The 19,723-nt window shown below is 43.3% G+C and overlaps 1 protein-coding gene across 1 annotated transcript in view; it reads right to left on the bottom strand.

Annotated features, from left to right (window-relative positions):
* Window positions 1–707: 707 nt before the first annotated feature.
* The window catches only part of LOC141132844 (aldo-keto reductase family 1 member D1-like), a 67,406-nt gene continuing 48,390 nt past the window's right edge, over window positions 708–19,723 (bottom strand). Inside the window, exons 5-9 of the mRNA XM_073621765.1 lie at window positions 17,505–17,627; window positions 15,998–16,107; window positions 13,027–13,192; window positions 4,386–4,468; window positions 708–932 (exon numbers count right to left, since the gene is read on the bottom strand). Of these exons, the coding sequence (XP_073477866.1) occupies window positions 890–932; window positions 4,386–4,468; window positions 13,027–13,192; window positions 15,998–16,107; window positions 17,505–17,627 (525 nt within the window). The 3' untranslated portion in view covers window positions 708–889. The remainder of the gene's footprint in view (window positions 933–4,385; window positions 4,469–13,026; window positions 13,193–15,997; window positions 16,108–17,504; window positions 17,628–19,723) is intronic.

The raw sequence follows: 19,723 nt of genomic DNA, 5'->3' as shown, positions 1-19,723 counted from the left end.
GGTAATACTGTGGCCTCTGGTGTATATGGGTGCTCTGAGAACCCTGAATTACCTTAGTGTACTCATGCAGAGGCAGAAGAGAGAAGGAAAGAGACTTCAGTCACAGACAGGGATGGATGGTGAGCTCATGCACCCCTTGGCAGTCAGCACCTCTCATCCAGATGTATCTGGAAGTCATAGTCCGGTCTGAATAAAGTGTCCGGATTTCAGGCAGTGTGAAACCTGGACGCATGATTCCAAACCCGAACTGTCCGGGTGAATCCCGGACAGGTGGCAACCCTATCCTATAGTCCTAGGTTGACAATGTTGCTCTTTCATAAGAACAATATAGTGAGTGAGCCTAGGACATGAAAGTGTGTTACTGGCAGGAAACTAATGGAACCGCCACATCTAAGGACTGGTAAACTGCAGTATATTACATTTCTGTTCTTGGGTTTAGATACGCTTGTTCATGTTTTGCTGAATATTTAGGAGTAAATTATTAAATATTAAATATTATTAAATTATTAAGTAAATTGTTTTTTTATACTAGAAAGTGCATCTCCAGCTCTAATTAGCAGGATTCAGCAAAAGATCTTCTACTCATCATTTCATGTCTGTAGAAAATAACGAACCTTCACAATGATCACAATGGAAATTGTAACAGCGAATATATATTTAAATGCAGTTAGATCAAAGCAGCTTAAAAGGAGGAAAACACCAAACACTTTTTGTTAAAAAAAAAACTGTTTTATTTGTGTTTAATATGAAAAACTCTGTCCTTGGGATGTTCATGTATATATTCTGTCTTTGGTTATCTGATAAAGATGGGAAGATCATGAAGAGTGTCCACTCCAGAAGAGTGGTTTATCGTTGACTGATGGCAGAGAGGACTTTCTATACCTTGACCTCAGTATTCATCCTTAAAAGGATATTCTGGGTGATCACTCCACCTAAAAAATAGAAAAAACTGGTCAAGGCTTCTGTTTATTGATTACTATATACTGTATAATGGCTACTGAAGGATTATTTGCACAGCATAACAAATACATTGTCATTGCCCTTTCTTGGTGCGACTTTTTAAGAAATAGAGTTTCTTTTTGTATATTTAAAGTAAACAGGGATTCTATGAAGCAGCAGTGGGATACAACCCATACCATTAGGTACTGGAACAAACTGCCAATTGTTCATATATATCTCCCTGGACAAAGGATTCCTGTCGTATGCAAAGGCTGACTTTATACCAATCAGTTATAATACTGCTAGCATCCAGGGCGCATGATAAATTGTGGCACAATAATTAAGATGCAAAGTTGGGGGGGGGGTAAATAAGAAGATGCAGGTTATTGAGTGACCATTACATGGTCTGGAGTTGAAAGATCATCTTAATTTTAACCTCTTCATTTAGTATTTATTGTTGGTAAGGAAAGCCAGCAAAAAGGACCGTTTAACACCTTCTTATATACTACCGCTCTTAACACATAACTGACACTTATAAGCTGAAAAATTAAATCTGTTCATTCAGACTGTTTTAAAGAAGAGCTCTACCTGAAAATAACAAGATACAAATGAATAGCCCATTACAATATATATAAATATCTTAATGGTGATTCCAACATTGGGATGAAACTTTTCAGTCTCAGGCCACTAAAGAAAACATGTGAAAACTCAATGAAGTTGGACGAGAAGTGGTTTAACCTTAAACTGTGTAAGAGGTTCTTTACTGCTAGAGCGGTAAGGATGTGGCACTCCCTTCCACAATTGGTGGTTTCAGCGGGAAGTGTCACTGATTAAGAAAAAAAAAAAACTTTTAGATGGGCATCCTATAGAACACATTATACAGGATTATGCAAAGTGGTAGAGACAAATACACACCCACACAGGTTGAACAAGATGGACTGGTGTCTTTATTCAAGCTTACCAACTATGAAACTAAAATAACTAAAATCAGACTTTGCTTTATTTTCAGCTCCACTGCAGAGATTTTGCCTGCAGTACTTTTTTATGCTGCTAGCTTTCCTCAGTCTGATGGTTACCATTATTTAACCCACTTCCTCTGCACCCAGGTTGTTCTGAACCCACCCATAGCCTGTGACTGGACAGTGACTGTCAGAACATGAACTGATTTGCTCCTTTTGCTTCCACCCCCCCCCCCCCCCCCCCGTCCCAGTCAGTGTTCTGCTGTACAGAGACTGCAACAGGCTGATGCCAGGTCACATTTTAGGTATTTAAACAATTTCATTAAAAAGAATAAAGCTGAACTTAAGGCTAAAAAAAAATGTGCTGGCAGCTGGATCCTGGAGAAACTTTCAATGCAGGGATGCCTGTCTTGTTCCTGGCGCTGACCTTCCAGCACTACAGAGCGTGGGCGTGGCAGAGAGCAGACGTAACCGGAAGTCAGTAAGGAGGCGCCTCAGACGCCGCTCTTGTGAACGCTTCATGCTGTTTATGCTGTTTTTAACCATTTTAAATGTAAGAGACCACATGAATCACTTAATAAATGTACTTTTATTCAAAATTACTACACCATTGGAGACCTGTCTCTCTCCCTTCCCCGTTCATTCCACCGGATGGGTGGAGCCCAGGTGGGCAACCCCTCCTCTATTTTAATAGGTATCTGTATACCGGGAGGATTATCCAGCTATTAGAGAAACCCCACCAGAAGAACTGATAAGCTATACCATACAGCATCTACTAAAGAAACTGTTGGATGCCTATATCTGCTTTTCTTAAGGTGAGAGTTTAGAGAGCCCGGTTTCACCGGATCCCTCCATATTAAGAATATCACCATCATTCCCCCTCATATTTGATCCCAGCGGATGTGACACAATATTATGAACTTTCTTTTTGATTTATGAATAAATTATCTATGTACATTAGCACACTTGGATTATTTTACTTTCATTGTTTGTACACATTCACAGATCACACCCACATTTTTACAGCTACCATAGTTGCACGCACCAGATCACATCAATGTCAGTTTATGTATTTATGTGATAGATTTGAAGCGCAAAATCTTTTTATTGTCATTATTATGTTGAGTGTATGTGAACACTTCTGATTTTGCTGCAGTCCACAGAGACATCATCACTACTTACCCACGTTGACACTATTTTTACTGTTTTTCAACACTGAGTTATTTTATTGACACATTCCTTATACTCAACATAGCGCGAGGGACAACACCATATTGATTTTCTTCCAGCACTACAATTTTATGTCTGTTCTGCTTGAAGACCTGAAGCTGTTAACCACTTCTGGGCTAAAAGTTTAGAGACAGGAGGAGGACAGGCATCTCTGCAGTGAAGATTTCTCCAAGATCCAGCTGCCTGCACAACGTGGAACATATTTCATTACCCGTAATTGAGAATTAAAGCTGTTCTTACTAAACCTCAGCTTTCAAGGATGTATTAGTAATTACAGAGTGGCATTAATTGGTGTCTTTTATATCAGCCTGGAGGTCAGCTAGAGCCTGGCGTTAGAAAGGCTATGAAATTTCATTGAAGGTTGTAGTATGGTTTTGTGCCTGAAGGTGGCACTGCTAGGCTGGGTATCTTAGTCCTGTTTACCCATCAAATGGCAAATCAAGAGTCATGACAAGAAGGAGTTTGAAATTAACCAAAATGACAAACAAATGAATAAATGTCTTGGGTCTGAAATAAACATTGCAACTCTGCAGACAATAGATTATCTCTAATGTAGCCGTGTTTGAGTTGCACAGCATCTCAACGGTATCAATTCTAACAAATAAATGGGGAACTAGGCATTTATTGTAGAGCTATACAAAATTATTTTTTTTACATTATTCTGCCCAAACATACACATGAAATACAAGTTTTATACAGTTAGTTAAAAAGCATATAAAACATCAATTTCTCAATCAAACTGGTACATTTAGAAGAATGTGGAAAATAAAACCTGACCAAAAACCATTAGGGCCCATTCACACTTGCCAGACCTTCTCTATGTGTGGTGACATTTATTGTGTCTGGCACTCCAATGTATTATACAAGGCAGTCCAACTCACAACGCACTGCAGCACATCACAACACATACGGTATACTGTCCATTGTGGTATGCTGAGTTGCTAAAAGTGTCATGTATATTTTTTCACCTGTTGTGTGTTGGCAGCCCATTTTTAATAAATAGGCTGCCTCAATGCAATACATACATAGTTACACAGAAGGTGAGGTTGAAAAAAGACACAAGTCCATCAAGTCCAACCTGTGTGTGTGATTATGTGTCAGTATTACATTGTCTGTCCCTGTATGTTGGTCGTTCATATACCATAATGTGTGATAAGTCGCGTGCATTATGGCGACACAACAGAGCACTTAGGTGTGAACGGGCGCTCATAGTTCCTGTTCCAATGTTTTGGCGCTTTGACCCATATAAGTACTCACATTAACAGTTCCACATAGCGAATGTTCTTATTCAGAACTTCAATTTTCTTCATTTCCTGGTCAGTGAGTGAGAAGTCAAAAATCTGCATTTATCAAGAAAAAAAAACAAGCAAAGTAAGGCCCTGTTACACCACACGGATCAGGGATTCACTAATACACAGAGCTTCTTTAAACATTTGGAGACTTTTAGCCCCTTGCTCTTCAGATTTGGGCTACACACAAGCCAGATGGCAAGAAACCCTTGGCTATCATTGCTCTATAGGGCAAACCTGAAAAAAGATGAGTAGGCAGCATGTGCCACAATACCACCTGAGCGACCTATTAAATGGAATGTACAGTGGTTGGGGCATATTTTGAGTGGTTCTTTTCAAAGACGATATCCATATTTTTTTGTATGATTTCTCTTCCATATTTTTATTACATGCAGGGTCTACGATTTACCTTTGCTGTCCATCTACCTTGCCAAAGCACAGTAAATAAAACTGTACAGAAATACCCGTAGAGAATTTTTTTTTTTAATTACTTTCCTCCGGATTCTCTTGTGCAGGGGGTTATGATATCCTCCAATGAGGTTCCAAGAAATCTCATTAGAGAAACAGAGGGGTGCACTATACCCACGCACCAAACCCACTATGACCTAAAACTTCACTTTTATTCATAACTGTCTAAGGCTCCATGCAAACTAGCATTTGTTTAAGCTCCTAGATGCTGTTATTAGGATTTTTTCTGCTCCTAGAAGCTAAATAGCGTTATCCTATGTGTCCAGGCTATTCGCGTTTTTTGAGCTTTAGCGTCTAGGAGCAGAAAAAAATATGTTTTTGTTGCAGCGTGTTTGCACTTTATTTCGCTGAGCAGAACATGTGCTTAACCATTTGGAATGCTGAAGGAGATGAATGGGCTTTGGAGTGAATGTGGCAGTTGACAAAAAATAAATCCTTCATATTTTGGACCTGCGTATCTAGCTGTTTGGGACTACAAATAATATTCCCTTTAAAAGTTTCAAAAGTTAAGACTGCTACAGCCACATCACAATGTTCAGTGGTAATCTTGTTTGTTACTGTAATCCCATACATTTTTCGTTTAGATCATAATAAAGTTGTATTTCAAATACCCCAAAAATAAAAAAAATATGTTTTTGTGGAGTTTTTGGGAGCGTTTTTCCCAGCAGAAAAACAGCTAAACATGCATTGCATTATTTTCTCCATTAGCTCATCCCCCACAGCTATTACCCTTTTGTATAACTTGACCCTCCCTCCTAGATTGTAAGCTCTAACGAGCAGGGCCCTCTGATTCCTCCTGTATTGAATTGTATTGTACTTGTACTGTCTGCCCTAATGTTGTTGTAAAGCGCTGCGTAAACTGTCGGCGCTATATAAATCCTGTATAATAATAATAATAATAATAATAAACGCTACTAAAAAACTTCTAACAACTTTTTGTAAGCAGTTTTTTCTTTCTTCGTGCATTGTAAAAACACGAACGCTCCTAAAAGCGTCTAAAATGCTACTAGAAGCTGGCACAAAAACGCTATTATCAGAGTTTTTCATCCAGCATTTTTTTCTAGCATTTTTTGAGCTTATAAAAACAGCTGGCGTGCGTGGAACCTTAAACTCACAATGTAGAAAGGAACTCATAAGAATCCCAGGTATAGAACCTTATAGGGCGGTACGGAATTAGTGCAAAAATACAAAATGATGGAACAGACATACAGTGGGTATAGAAAAGAATGATGTGGCCTCAGAATCTTCAAAGTGCATTTAAGGTGGTCAGATGAGACCAAAATGTAGTTATTTGGCCTCACTACCAAACAATATGTCGGGCAGAAATCCAATACAGCTCACCATTCAAATAACACCATTCCTACAGTAAAGCATGAAGGTGGTAATATCGTGTTATGGGGTTTTTCTCTGCAGCAGCGACTGGAGCACTTGTCAGGATAGAAGAAAAAATTTATTTTTTTGCTGCCCTTACACTGAAGGCTATAATTAAAGCAAAATGTGGTCCAACAAAATACAGACATAAGGGGGTGATCCTTTTTCCAACTCAGTAATTCTGTTTTTGATTTGTTTTTGATTTTTTTTTTTTTTTGACATGTTGGTGTCATATCTTTCACTTGAATGTTATAAGTTGCACTAGTAAATACAGCTATATAAAACAATAACTGCTGTCCTAATTTCAGGCTGCAAAGCAACAAAATTTGATTATTTTTAAAGGGGGGGCGATACTTTTCTATGCCCACTGTATAACTTCATTATAGGGAGATAACAACCAGACAGCAAATATGCCTTTAGCTGCCATTGGTCAATATTTCTATCTGAGTAGAGATGTGTATAGAGTAGGGTCAGTATCCTGGCCACATACCGTAACCCAAAAGGCATGGATTGTTACGGAGGGTCACTGTGGTTAACAAAAGGCTCAGCTGCCCAGCCTGGGAAAAGAAAGCACTCTCAACCCACTATATCCACCAGTTCTTTTTCTTCCTGCAACTAAACCAAACCTTGCCGCAATAAATCTAAGTGCCAATAATGAAAAATAAAGAGAACGTATTAAAAAAACACACAAAAAAAATGTTTCTTTCTAAAAACAAGGCTTTATCGGGGGTGTACAGTGCAAAAACTGTAATAAATCTCAGGACAAGACACTAGAGCACAGTTCTGGGAGTGTTTTACCAGTGGGATTTGGAGGGCTCTACATTCCCCAAATATTGTCAGGAGGAGGATAACGTCACCCTTGAAGGATAGAGGGTAGAAATTTAATAAGCAGACTTTGATTTTATGGTGGAAGGTACACTTTTTAAGTTTAGATATTTAGAGATTAGTCACTAGATGCAAAGTAGATTAGCAAAAACACTTATTCTCTGCTTAAAGTGTATCTAAATAAAACAAAAATGTAACATATTGCTGCTTGCCAGTCCTTAGATGAGGTGGTTACATTAGATTTTTGTGTTGTTCAGTCTTTTCTGCTCCCTTTCGCCTTGCCATTACCATATTTTTTGTTATAGGGTGGCTATGCTCACTCCTCCCCTGTGGTCATGGGGTCAGCTATGGTTGCCACCCAGGCTGGATTTCAAACATCCTTTGTCTCCAATTTTTTAGGAAATGAAAGACAAAGTTCTCCCAGTGCCTATACCAAACACAATGGGGTTGATTTACTAAAACTGGAGAGTGCAAAACCTGGTGCAGCTGAGCACAGTAGCCAATCAGCTTCTAACTTCAGCTTGTTCAATTAAGGTTTGACAGAAAAACTGGCAGCTGATTGGTTTCTTTGCACAGCTGCACCAGATTTTGCACTCCCCAGTTTTAGTAAATCAACCCATTGTTTTGAACATAGAAACAATGGGGTTGATTTACTAAAGGCAAATTCACTCTGCACTAAAAGTGCACTGCAAGTGCACATGGAAGTGCAGTTGCTGTAAATCTGAGGGGAAGATCTGAAATCAGGGGAAGATCTGCTGATTTTATCATCCAATCATGTACAAGCAAAAAAGCTGTTTGTTTATTTTCCTTGCATGTTCCCCTCGGATCTACAGCAACTGCACTTCCAAGAGCACTTGCAGTGCAAAGTGGATTTGCCTTTAGTAAATAAACCCCAGTAGAACAAACCTGGGCTGAAGCCGGCTTGACACTGATACAGGATAAGTTGAATATCCTCGCATCCTTGTTAAAGTACAATAAGCTTGCTGTGTATATATCATTAGGATACAAGAAGGAGTAGGCCATTGTGGGTGTTGGAAGTTTTGTTAGATCAAACCCCATTTTCTCCAGGGTTACAAAATAAATGACACCCTGGGAAACCCAGCTATCCCAGGGGCAAAGGCTGGATTACACTGCAATAAAGCCTCATCGTCTGGGGTGACACAGCCAGCTCACATCCTCTGCTGACCATCCAGCCCCACAAAGAGAACCTGTCTATGCCTGCTGTATCTCCTGGCCACCTTAAGCCAGACCTAGACAATCTCACCAAGAACTAGAACACAGGACTACACAACCCACATAGCACTATGTAGGTAGCTGGAAGCTATATAGGTAAGTGTAGCACCTTCCTAGATAGGCTGCTGGTTCCTGTAGCTCTCCTGTAATCAGTTGAGCAGCTTGTGATTATTTTGGGCTGTTCTGTGCCTCACTGTTTGCAGATTTGACTGCTTCCCCCTGCCTTCTGGAATGGTCTATAGTGGGCTGGGAGAGACAAATAAGCAGCCAATCCCTGGTAAATGTGCCCAGTAGGTAGCTGGGGGTGAATAAATAGTGGCTTGGAATAGCAGGGTTCTTATCCAGGAGAAGTTCCCAGCCTGAAGGGCTGCTGCTCCTTTGGACATTCCAGCTGTGCTTCTAACACTTCATTAGGGCCCCAGCTGTGTTAAAGCAGGGCTGCCTATCCTACCAAGCTTTGCTGGAACTGACTGAGTTATTCTACTGAGGATCTGGTCTGGAGATTTCACAGTAGCGATGTCTGGCTGATATTGAAAGGAGACATTCAAGTATCCAGGGACATTTGTGAGTGCAGGCCTGTGTGAGCGATCCTAGTGACAGCATGCCGCTATTATCCCTCCTGAGTCAGTGTCAGCTATTACTCTAAATGTGGACATTTCCTATGGTGTCTCAGTGTAATTCAGTTCCCTAGTTGCTGCTGTAATAACTGTACTAAGAAACTTGAGGAAGCTTGAGAAGTGTCCTCATGTTACTGGGGTTTTTTGTGCCACTGGAGTATCTTACAGCTCCCTACACCTTGTCCAAATTTAACTTTAATAAAAACATCAAGAAAAGACAACTTTAGACCAGGGGTCCTCAAGCTACGGCCCAGGGGACAAATACAGCCTACCAAGATCATTTAACCAGGCCACCCCCAGGGGCGTACTGACCATTCAGGCACTGGAGCCCCCACAACGAGCGGTCTGCACTCAGCTGCCTGGAGCTGGACTCTGAAGTTACTGAGCTGCAGAGATCCCCTCAGACCCTGCCCCATAGGGGGAAACCGGACCAATCTTTGGCATTTTCCAGGGTGGGGGCAGAGACACAGAGAGCCTGCTCAGGCATCTAACAATGTAGCGCGGGAAAGCTACACAAGGGGAGCCAGCTCTTAGGCCTTCTCGTGGCTGTCTTTGTGCCTGTTGACAGCGGTATGTCCCCAGGAATTATTAAAACTGGAAGTCCCTCACAGGCTACCATTACCAGCAGCTTTGTGTGGTCCGGCGGCGCTCCTCTCTCTAATCCCCATGCACCGGTGAGGCTGTGCTAATGAGCACTGATCAGGCTGCATTGATGGGCACTTTTGAGGCTGCACTGATGGGCACTTATGAGGCTACACTGATGGGCACTTATGAGGCTGCACTGATGGGCACCGGTGAGCCTGCATTGATGGGCACTAATAAGGCTGCACTGAGGGTCACTGGTGAGGCTGCACTGATGGGGACTATGGAAGGACCGAACATCCCCCCAGTACGGTTCGCACCAGAACACCTCAAACAGGCTCATTTTAAAGGCTTATATGCAAGTTATTGCCATAAAAAGTGTATGGGGACCTGGGTACTGCCCTAAGAGACATGTATCAATGTAAAAAAAAGTTTTTTAAATAATTGTTTTTTCAGGAGCAGTGATTTTAATGATGCTTAAAAATGAAATATTCCTTTAAATATCATGCCTGGGGGGTCCCCTTAATCTGCCTTTAAAGGGGCACATATGTGCGATGTGTCAAACATGCCGCAGCAATAATGACATGTGGGGTGTGGACTTGAGCCATGATTGGCCAAAGGCACCCTACCTTTGCCCAATCATGGCTCTCACAGCACATCGTGCTGTGATTGGCCAAAGCATGCAGGTCAGGTGCATGCTTTGGCCAATCAGCAGCCGTCAATGCACCGCGCTCTCGCAGTGCATTATGGGGCGCTCCACGGTGGGCGATCTTGCAGCGAGAGCTCCATATCAAACATCAAGCCCATCCCTAATGGGCACTGGTGAGGCTGCGCTGATGGGCAGTGGTGAGGCTGTACTACAAAAAAGATTTGTGCAGTGTGCATAGGAATTTGTTCATATTTTTTTCAAACTATAATCCAGCCCCCCAACAGTCTGAGGGACAGTTTAAAAATTGTGAGGACCCCTGCTTTAGATTGTTCATTGAGCCAGAAGAGAGCCTGAGACTGTGTATTTGGCTGCTAATACAGTAGTTTGGAGAAAAGATCCTTGGGACTACTCGGCGGGCCCCTTAGGGGGTGAGTGCTACATAAGCAACAATTCTTGTTCTGTTATCATTAACAGAGAAACTAAAACATAACAAATATTTAAACATTAACAGCACCTACAAGTAATCTGTTTGACCTAAAAAAAAACAAACAACAGAGTCTAACAAAATGTGAGTGTGACTAGAATTGCGAAAGACACAGGGTAACTGGGGACACAGCAGAAATTATGAGAGAGAGAGAGAGAGAGAGAGAGAGGGAGAGAGAGAGAGGGAGAGAGAGAGAGAGAGAGAGAGAGAGAGAGAGAGAGAGAGAGAGAGAGAGAGAATGAATATATATATAGTGTAGCTAGATCCGTTCCTGTTATTATCTTCCTACTGACAGGCAGGCTTGTGTTGTTACAGTATTTGGTATATGGTGTTCTTCTGATCCTATTAGTACCACAGTCAGGCAGCTAGACTATTTACAGTTAGTGTATTGCGTCCTCCTCACAGTGTTCACCTAAAGCTACAAAGTTAGTTTAGTGCGACCTCTGCACAGTATACAATACAATTCAGTGCATGGGCAGCAAGCATTTGGTGTCATTTTAAATCACCCACCCACCCCACCTCCTCCACAAGCTCAGCATGCAGGATCTGACTGCATGCATAGAGGTTGTACAGTGGGTGGACACTATTGTCACCAATACTGTCAGCCCATAGTAAAACCAGAAATATGTGTAGTGAGCACATAGTGGACCCCATTCCCCTTGAGTCCCATGGGCTCACGCACTGCACAAAGTAACAATACACCACTGGTTATGGGGAGATTAGCAGTTCACAGAAGTTAGACAGCATTCTTTTATACTAGTTTAAATGAACAGCAAGTGAAAAGGAAGTTGTATTCCTTGCAGGATCAACAGGTGGTTTTTGTACTTACTGAAATTATTTTAGCCCAAAAAAAAAAAGAAAACTAGTGGAGCCATCACATCTAAGCATTGGTTATCTACACTATATTACATTTTTGCATTTAGGTTTAGATATCCTTTCAAAGCAGTTATATTAGCCTCTTAGGGAGTGCATTGTTTTCATTGAGTCAGCTGGCTCACAGACCTTTATTGTGAGCAGTGGCGGCCTGTCCGTAAGGGGCACAGGGGCGCCACCCCCTAATCCATATGCAGGGCGCCGGATGCATGGATTTCAATGTGTTTTTTTTTTTTTTGAAACACATGATTAGAGCCCGAGACTCTAATTGGCTTAAGAAAAGGGTGGGCTTGGGGCGCAGAGCACTGCGCCCTGAGCCCACCCAGTTGTGTGACCATAGCAAATTAATATTTGCTATTGTCTTCCTGATTCTCCTCCCGGCCAATCAGGAAGTAGGTCCTTAGATCCGGTTGGCCAGGAAGTCTTAGGAAGAAGAAAGAAATGACTGCACATTCAGAACTTCCAATTGCCTTTTCTTTTGCTTCACAAAGATAACACCAGAGACACCAAACTGTGGTCACGTAGATGCGTTTCATACATCTTGTGCTTAATCATTAGGTAATTGGGTTTTGGGTATTGGGTAATGATTAAGCACAAGATGTATGTGTGAAAGTTCTGGATGTGCAGCCATTTCTTTCTTCTTTCCAAGTTTCCCACGGAGGTGGGCCGGGGCTAGCACTCTGCAATATACTTCAATCAGCCTTATCTTTATACACCATGAGCAGCGGTTCTTTTTCTTGTATACAGGGAGTCTTAGGACTCTCAGCCAATCGGGTCTCAGGACCCACTTCCTGTTCGGCCGGGAGGAGAAGCAACGGCCCAGAAGCGAGGAGTAGCAGGAGCAAGGAGCAGTAGCCCTACCCCAGATCTTCCTCATCTGCCTCCTAAGGTAAGGAGGCCTCTGATCACCACCTTCCTGTCCATCTTTTGTGAGGGGAAAAAAATCGCTGCCTTCCTGCCCATTTCACGCCGGAGGAGGGGGGGGGGGGTTGGCATTGGTTTGCCGCCCTCCCAAAATATTGAACACCAGCGGCCACTGATTGTGAGAAGTAGCAGTTACGTCAGTGCAACCATTGTGTAACACTACACAGCAAGATGCAGAGCCTGCATATGTAAAAAACAAATAATGACTGCCTCCGTGCACACCTACATATATAATTGTAGACTATATCTAGAAAGAAAAACATTTTTTATAACACTACCCACATTGATAGAATTATTTATGTAAAAAAAAAAATTAAATTAAAAAAACACACACACCAGCACATTTAGAAACCACAGTGGCATGATTTACAAATGTGCATTTTTAAAGAATGGCAAAACGTGCTAAAAAGGGAATGAGCCTGATCACATGACCTGATGACCTGACAAAGTCATGTGTCTGGCCGTTCATCCTATCACAGCATGTTTTCTACAAATATATGTAGAAAACACTCCAAAGAACACAGCCTGCATGTCATAAATGACAAAGTTGGCACTTAGTTCATGAGGAGCTGCACATCCTTACCTGGAAGTTTTCTCTGATCCGATCTGGATTAAAGCTCTTTGGAATGACTACAACACCTCTCTGGACATTGAATCGTAATGCAACTTGGGCAGCTGACTTGTTGTACTTTTTGCCTATTGCATTCAAGGTAGCATCTTCCAGGAGGGGCGGAGAGGACACGTTCACCCTGCATAAATAAATAAAAAATGCTTCACTGTACGCTTCCTATAGGTTAAACATTATTAGTTATACAAAGTAGAAGTAAAGTCGGGAAATAAGAAATTGCTTGGAAGTAGCGGTTTTTTTGGCAGAATAGGCATGCAAAGTCTCAATTTTGTTATTTTTGTGCACACCAAGATGCTGAGAATGGAGACTGGTGCTGAGACAAGGGTACTGTCTAGTCTCAATAGCAGAAGAGAAGGGGCATCAAACCATGGCTGGTCAGAGGGACTGGCAGGGTGCTGTACATAGTTTCCTGAAAACATCACAGCACCCTGCCCAAGTACTCCTCTCGAGAACCCTCAGGCCTGATGCAAGCAGTAGGTTTGATCTTGGGAGGAGTTATGCAAATACAGTTTCAAATTTTTTGATAACTGGATGTCAGTTTGGAGGTATGGGCATGCCTAGGTTGGCTGCAGGGCCGGTGCAAGGATTTTTGACACCCTAGGTGAATCCCCATTTTGTCGCCCCCTATGGGTCCACCCCCTTTGACAGTGTTAAATGATTTGATTCAAACCTCTAACTGCCACATCTGCAAGACAGCGCGTTCTTTTGAAAAACAACAGACTTACTAGAAGGATCACCAGGTGAATATAAAAGAGAAAACCTAAAAACAACAAAAAAAACTAATGCAGCCACTCATCTAAGAATCGGTAAGCTGCAGTATAATAAATATTTTGCTTTGCTTTAAGAGGATAAAGTTAATCAAGTAATTCTGTTATACATCAATGTATAGGCAGATGATGGTAAGGGAGGAGTTAAAACAGGAGATAAACAGACTGGAGTAAAGCTACTTCCAGTGCTGGCAAGTAAAGAGAGAGAGAGAGGGGATCAGGGAGAGAGAGAAAGGGGATCAGGCAGAGAGAGAGGGGGGATCAGGCAGAGAGAGAGGGGGTGGATCAGGGAGAGAGAAAGGGAGGGGATCAGGGAGAGAGAGAGAGGGGGGATCAGGGAGAGAGAGAGGGGGGGGATCAGAGAGAGACAGAGGGGGGATCAGGCAGAGAGAGAGGGGGGGGATCAGAGAGAGACAGAGGGGGGATCAGGCAGAGAGAGAGGGGGGGGATCAGGCAGAGAGAGAGGGGGGGATCAGGCAGAGAGAGAGGGGGGATCAGGGAGAGAGTGAGGGATCAGGCAGAGAGAGATGGGGGATCAGGCAGAGAGAGAGGGGGGATCAGGCAGAGAGAGAGGGGGGATCAGGGAGAGAGTGAGGGATCAGGCAGAGAGGGGGGATCAGGGAGAGAGGGGGGATCAGGGAGAGAGAGGGGGGATCAGGGAGAGAGAGAGGGGGGATCAGGGAGAGAGAGAGGGGGGATCAGGCAGAGAGAGAGGGGGGATCAGGCAGAGAGAGAGGGGGGATCAGGGAGAGAGGGGGGATCAGGGAGAGAGAGGGGATCAGGGAGAGAGAGGGGGGATCAGGGAGAGAGAGAGGGGGGATCAGGGAGAGAGAGAGGGGGGATCAGAGAGGGGGGATCAGGGAGAGAGAGAGAGGGGGGATCAGGGAGAGAGAGAGGGGGGATCAGGGAGAGAGGGGGGATCAGGGAGAGAGGGGGGATCAGGGAGAGAGAGGGGGGATCAGGGAGAGAGAGAGGGGGGATCAGGGAGAGAGAGAGGGGGGATCAGAGAGGGGGGATCAGGGAGAGAGAGAGAGGGGGGATCAGGGAGAGAGAGAGGGGGGATCAGGGAGAGAGAGGGGGGGTCAGGGAAAGAGAGGGGGGGGATCAGGGAGAGAGAGGGAGGATCGGGGAGAGAGAGGGGATCGGGGAGAGAGAGAGGGGGGATCGGGGAGAGAGAGAGGGGATCAGGGAGAGAGAGGAGGGGATCAGGGAGAGAGAGAGGGGGGGGATCAGAGAGAGAGGGGGGGGGATCAGGGAGAGAGAGAGGGGGGATCAGAGAGGGGGGATCAGGGAGAGAGAGGGGGGGGGATCAGGGAGAGAGAGAGGGGGGATCAGAGAGGGGGGGTCAGGGAGAGAGAGGGGGGGATCAGGGAGAGAGAGAGGGGGATCAGGGAGAGAGAGAGGGGGGATCAGGGAGAGGGAGGGGGATCAGGGAGAGAGAGGGGGGGGGATCAGGGAGAGAGAGGGGGGGTCAGGGAGAGAGAGAGAGGGGATCAGGGAGAGAGAGAGGGGGGTCAGGGAGAGGGGATCAGGGAGAGAGAGGGGGATCAGGGAGAGAGGGGGGGATCATGGGAGAGGGGGGGGATCAGGGAGAGAGGGGGGGATCAGAGAGACAGAGGGGGGTCAGAGAGACAGAGGGGGATCAGGGAGAGAGAGAGAGAAGGGAGCAGTCTGGTCAGTGAAAGAGCTCACTCACGCACCGGTGCTAGGAGGGGAGTCCATTATAGTCATACCGCCCAACTTTTTGAGATGGGAACGAGGGACATCAATTAGCAAAAGCATGTAGGCATGGAAACAACCTCTGCTATGCCCCCCTAAAGGTGCTTTTATTTACCACTACTACTCCTTTATATTGGCTTTTGAAATTTACAAATGCGGCAATTTAGAAATTGGATGAAAGATTTAGCACTGGGAAACACTTTTTTGAAAGATAAAAAGTACATTTAATATACAACTATGTAGATCAGACCAAAATGAGGGACAAATAATGGAGGAAAGAAGGACAGAGGGACATTGCTCCAAATCAGGGACAGTCCCCTGAAATCAGGGACAGTTGGGAGATATGATTATAGTAACTATTTCGTTAAGGCTGGAGTTCCAGATTCAGGTCTATAATGTGGATAGAGGTGGGACTTTTTCTTTCCCTTGTTGACACATACCACATTGCATCGCGACAAGTTCCTAGAGGACTATAGCCCACGATGACAATCTCATGTTGTTTGCAGAACTCCAATAATTTTGGCTGGGTGAAATAAGGATGGCATTCGACCTGTACAAAAGCAGATTTAAATTACAATATTACATTCTATAGCACCAGGACTATATGCAGTAAAGCATGCTTGTTATACTCACTGTGGAATCTAAGGGGTTAATCCTCTGCATTGTGTAAAAAGGCTGTTCTATCCTGTCTCCTCTGATATTTCCTTCTTCCACTGACTCAAATATATTTCCTGATATTTACAGAGCTAGGGGACAAGCTGCACGTGCTCAGTTTGGTGTGTATTGCCAGAGAGTTTTTTTTTTTTCTTGGGAGATTGCATGTGATCAGCACAGAACCAATCAGCACTGTCCAGACAGAGGGTTAGGGGTCCTGCATTCTCATAGGACAATCGTGGGAGAATGAAAACTCCTCCAACAAGTTTTAACCAGACACAAGTAGAAGCAACAAGACTGCTCTAACTGCTGATGAAAAAAAGGCATTTAGCAGTTTATATTTACTAAATTAATTGCATTTCCATGTTCTGTGTACTGTGGGAGACCAGATATAGTGAATGCAGGGTCCTGGGTTTAGTAAACACTTTAAGGAAAAAAACCTTCTGAAACCAGTTACCCTCCCAGAGGAAAGGGCATGGGTGGGGCCAAGCCAAGCTCTGTGTGTAAATGGACAGGGATTGAGCCTGCATGAGTGCCCCCATAGCAAGCGGTTTGCTATGGGGGAACTCAGAAGGAGGGAGGAGCCAGGAGCGCCGTAGGGAACCCTAAAAGAAGAGAATTGGGGCTGCTCTGTGCAAAACCATTGTACAGAGCAGGTAAGTATCACATGTTTGTTATTTTAAAAAAAATATGTTTTTCCTTTATAATCACTTTAACTGCTCATTTAGGTCTAAGGGAGAATAAAAGCACCTTTCTTAACCCACAGAGCTGCACAAAAACTAAACACCTAACTGTACAAAAAAGTGCATGTGAAAAACACACACACACAAAAAAGTACACTTAAGGGCATTTCTCTAGTCCACCTCCTGAAGAACTGGGACTCTACCCTGACCCTCCATCAGGGTGCAAGGCTCCTAACAGGGCCAAGTTTTAACAAGACGCACTGGATACCTTCGCTGCCATTGTGCTATTGCTGGGTGTCCAGTGCATCCCTGTACCTTTAAGGAGGGGTGGGCTCCCTCCATGCATACCCGCCCTTAATCTATCCATTATTATATATGTGCTACAACTTGGGAGACTCTCAAAATTAGAGTTAGGACTCCAGTACACTAGGGTGCCATGACTTGGCCACTGCAGCTTGTGTTTGCAAATGTGTGTAAACTAAACCCCTTGGTTTTAATGTGAACTGTTAGACAGGGTCAATTCGGTTTGTTGCAGGCTGGCAAGTGAGCTAGGAATTTTTGTTTGTTTTTTTTGACTGACTGTACAGCTGTATATTGCCTGTGGTCTCACCTGGTTGGATGTGGGCTTGTGCTTGAGTCCCGGTTTGTTCAAGATCAGTTCTAGTTGCCTGCGGTTGAAGTTGGACACTCCCAGGGATTTGCAAAGTCCTGCATCTTTACATTCCTCCAAAGCCTGCAGAATACAGACAAAATTTAGTTTCAAAATTCTATTGGCTGCAATGAATTTACGCAGCACCCAATCCTAGGGATTCCACAAAGGAAAGAAAACTTTATAGACTTAAGGAGAAAGCAAAATGGCCTTTGGTTACTTTTTTATATATATTTCTAAAGATTTACTGTACATATTTTCAAGCTTATATTTTTCTTTATCTGCATATAATCTTTGTTTTACAAATAGATATATAATACACATGGTACCCTGAAAATCATGCTAAACTTGTGAATAGGAAAGCCCAGCACTAGGTTTATGCTTTCTGGCAAATGGTGTTAATTCACCAGTCAAAATGCTGCTACCAACCACTCAGGTCACTGTTTAAAACATAATATAAAAGAAAAAAAAAAAAAAAGAGGGAATCATAAAAACTTCCCGCAAATCATGGGTTAAACACCGTCTCACGGAATGGGTGGGGTCCTTAAAACAACACAATACATGTATTACAAAAACTGAGGGTCATGACAACCACTCAAAAGGGCGTTTTATTTAGAACCAACCACGGTATAGTGGATAATAGAAAAAATACTTACAAAATCATATTATGCAAAAGAATATATGTTTCAATGCAGGCAATCCCCGAGTTCCGAACACCCGAGTTCCGAACTACTCCTACTTACGAATGGCCTCAAATGCCGGCCACTTGTGCTCCACGCGGGTCCTGGATACCTTTCGAGCACTTCCGAACACATCCCACACTGCCGTACTACACCACAGATAACATAACAAGTGCCCAGAACATTCCACATCGATGCACAGGCGGCAGTTACACTTACGAATGCAGTGTTCCCACCGGAAGTTACACTTACAAATGTAGTGTTGCGACTTACGAACAACTTCGACTTACAAACAAACTTATAGTCCCTATTGTGTTCGTAACTTGGGGACTGCCTGTATCAATACTGAGTACACGGTATGGTGAGAGCCTGCGAGCAGCCTATCTTACTACTCATAATACATCCACAAGAAGTGAGTTTTTTTGTCACCGGAATTGAAAAACAGTATTTCCGGGTGGCCCAAGTGCCAATCCACTCTGTCTGCAGTCACAATTGGACACATGTCCCCATGCCCAATCCGGGTCTACTACTGTCCACCGCCCTGTGTGGTGCTAGCACTTTTCCATCGCTGCACAAGCTGTGACGATATTCAAAAGTGACTATAAAAGTGACTGTGACTATATTCAAAAGTTTTCAGGAAAGCCTGTCACGTCTACAACGGATCTTCTACCACTTCCATCGACTCATTCCTCACAGTTACAACCTTTTGTACCACCTGCCCCACCCTATTAGATTGTAAGCTCTTCTGAGCAGGGCCCTCTTAATCCTCTTGTATTTTATTGTATTGTAACTGTATTGTCTCCTTTTTATATTGTAAAGCGCTGTGTAAACTGTTGGCGCTATATAAATCCTGTATTATAATAATAATCTCTGTGGAGTCAGTCAGGATATCCTGCAGCTGCAGTAACCATGCAAGAGTTATGCAATTGCTTACACACGTTTGGTGGGAAAGCTGAGACTGTTGGATTTCCATTTGTCGATTTACTGCTCTCCATGCGGCTGAACAGAGACCGATTAGCTGTAACATTTCATCTCAGTATTAAGCACTCAAGAATTGTGTTGCCGTTTCTTTCCATCATCCTGGACACTCCATATGTCATCTGAACGACATTGGGTCCCACTTAACAGTGTGGTCACTGAGTCAACTAGACTATCCTGTGATTACTGTCCATAATTTCATGGCCTGCTGGGATATACTTACTGTTCATTTGGAGGTATTTGTGTGCATCTGTTGAGCATTGCTCGACATTCAGAGTATGATTGGCTGTTGTCTGCTTGATTCAGAGCTCGAGCTGTGTGTGAATTTTAATGTTGTGACAACTTTGTCTCATTTTTAATGTTTTTTTTTTTTTGAGGGTTGCTGCATATTGCCCAGCAGTCTGTTTGATATAGAAACACATATTTTTTTGTATAATAAAATATTTTTTCTATTAACCACTATACCGTGGTTGGTTCTGAATAAAACATCCTTTTGAGTGGTTGTCATGACCCTCGGTTTTT

Source organism: Aquarana catesbeiana, linkage group LG03 (genome assembly GCF_042186555.1).
Source record: "Aquarana catesbeiana isolate 2022-GZ linkage group LG03, ASM4218655v1, whole genome shotgun sequence".
Classification (NCBI taxonomy): domain Eukaryota; kingdom Metazoa; phylum Chordata; class Amphibia; order Anura; family Ranidae; genus Aquarana; species Aquarana catesbeiana.
The sequence above is the reverse complement of the archived record's forward strand: the minus strand, read 5'-3'. Positions and strand labels throughout refer to the sequence as shown.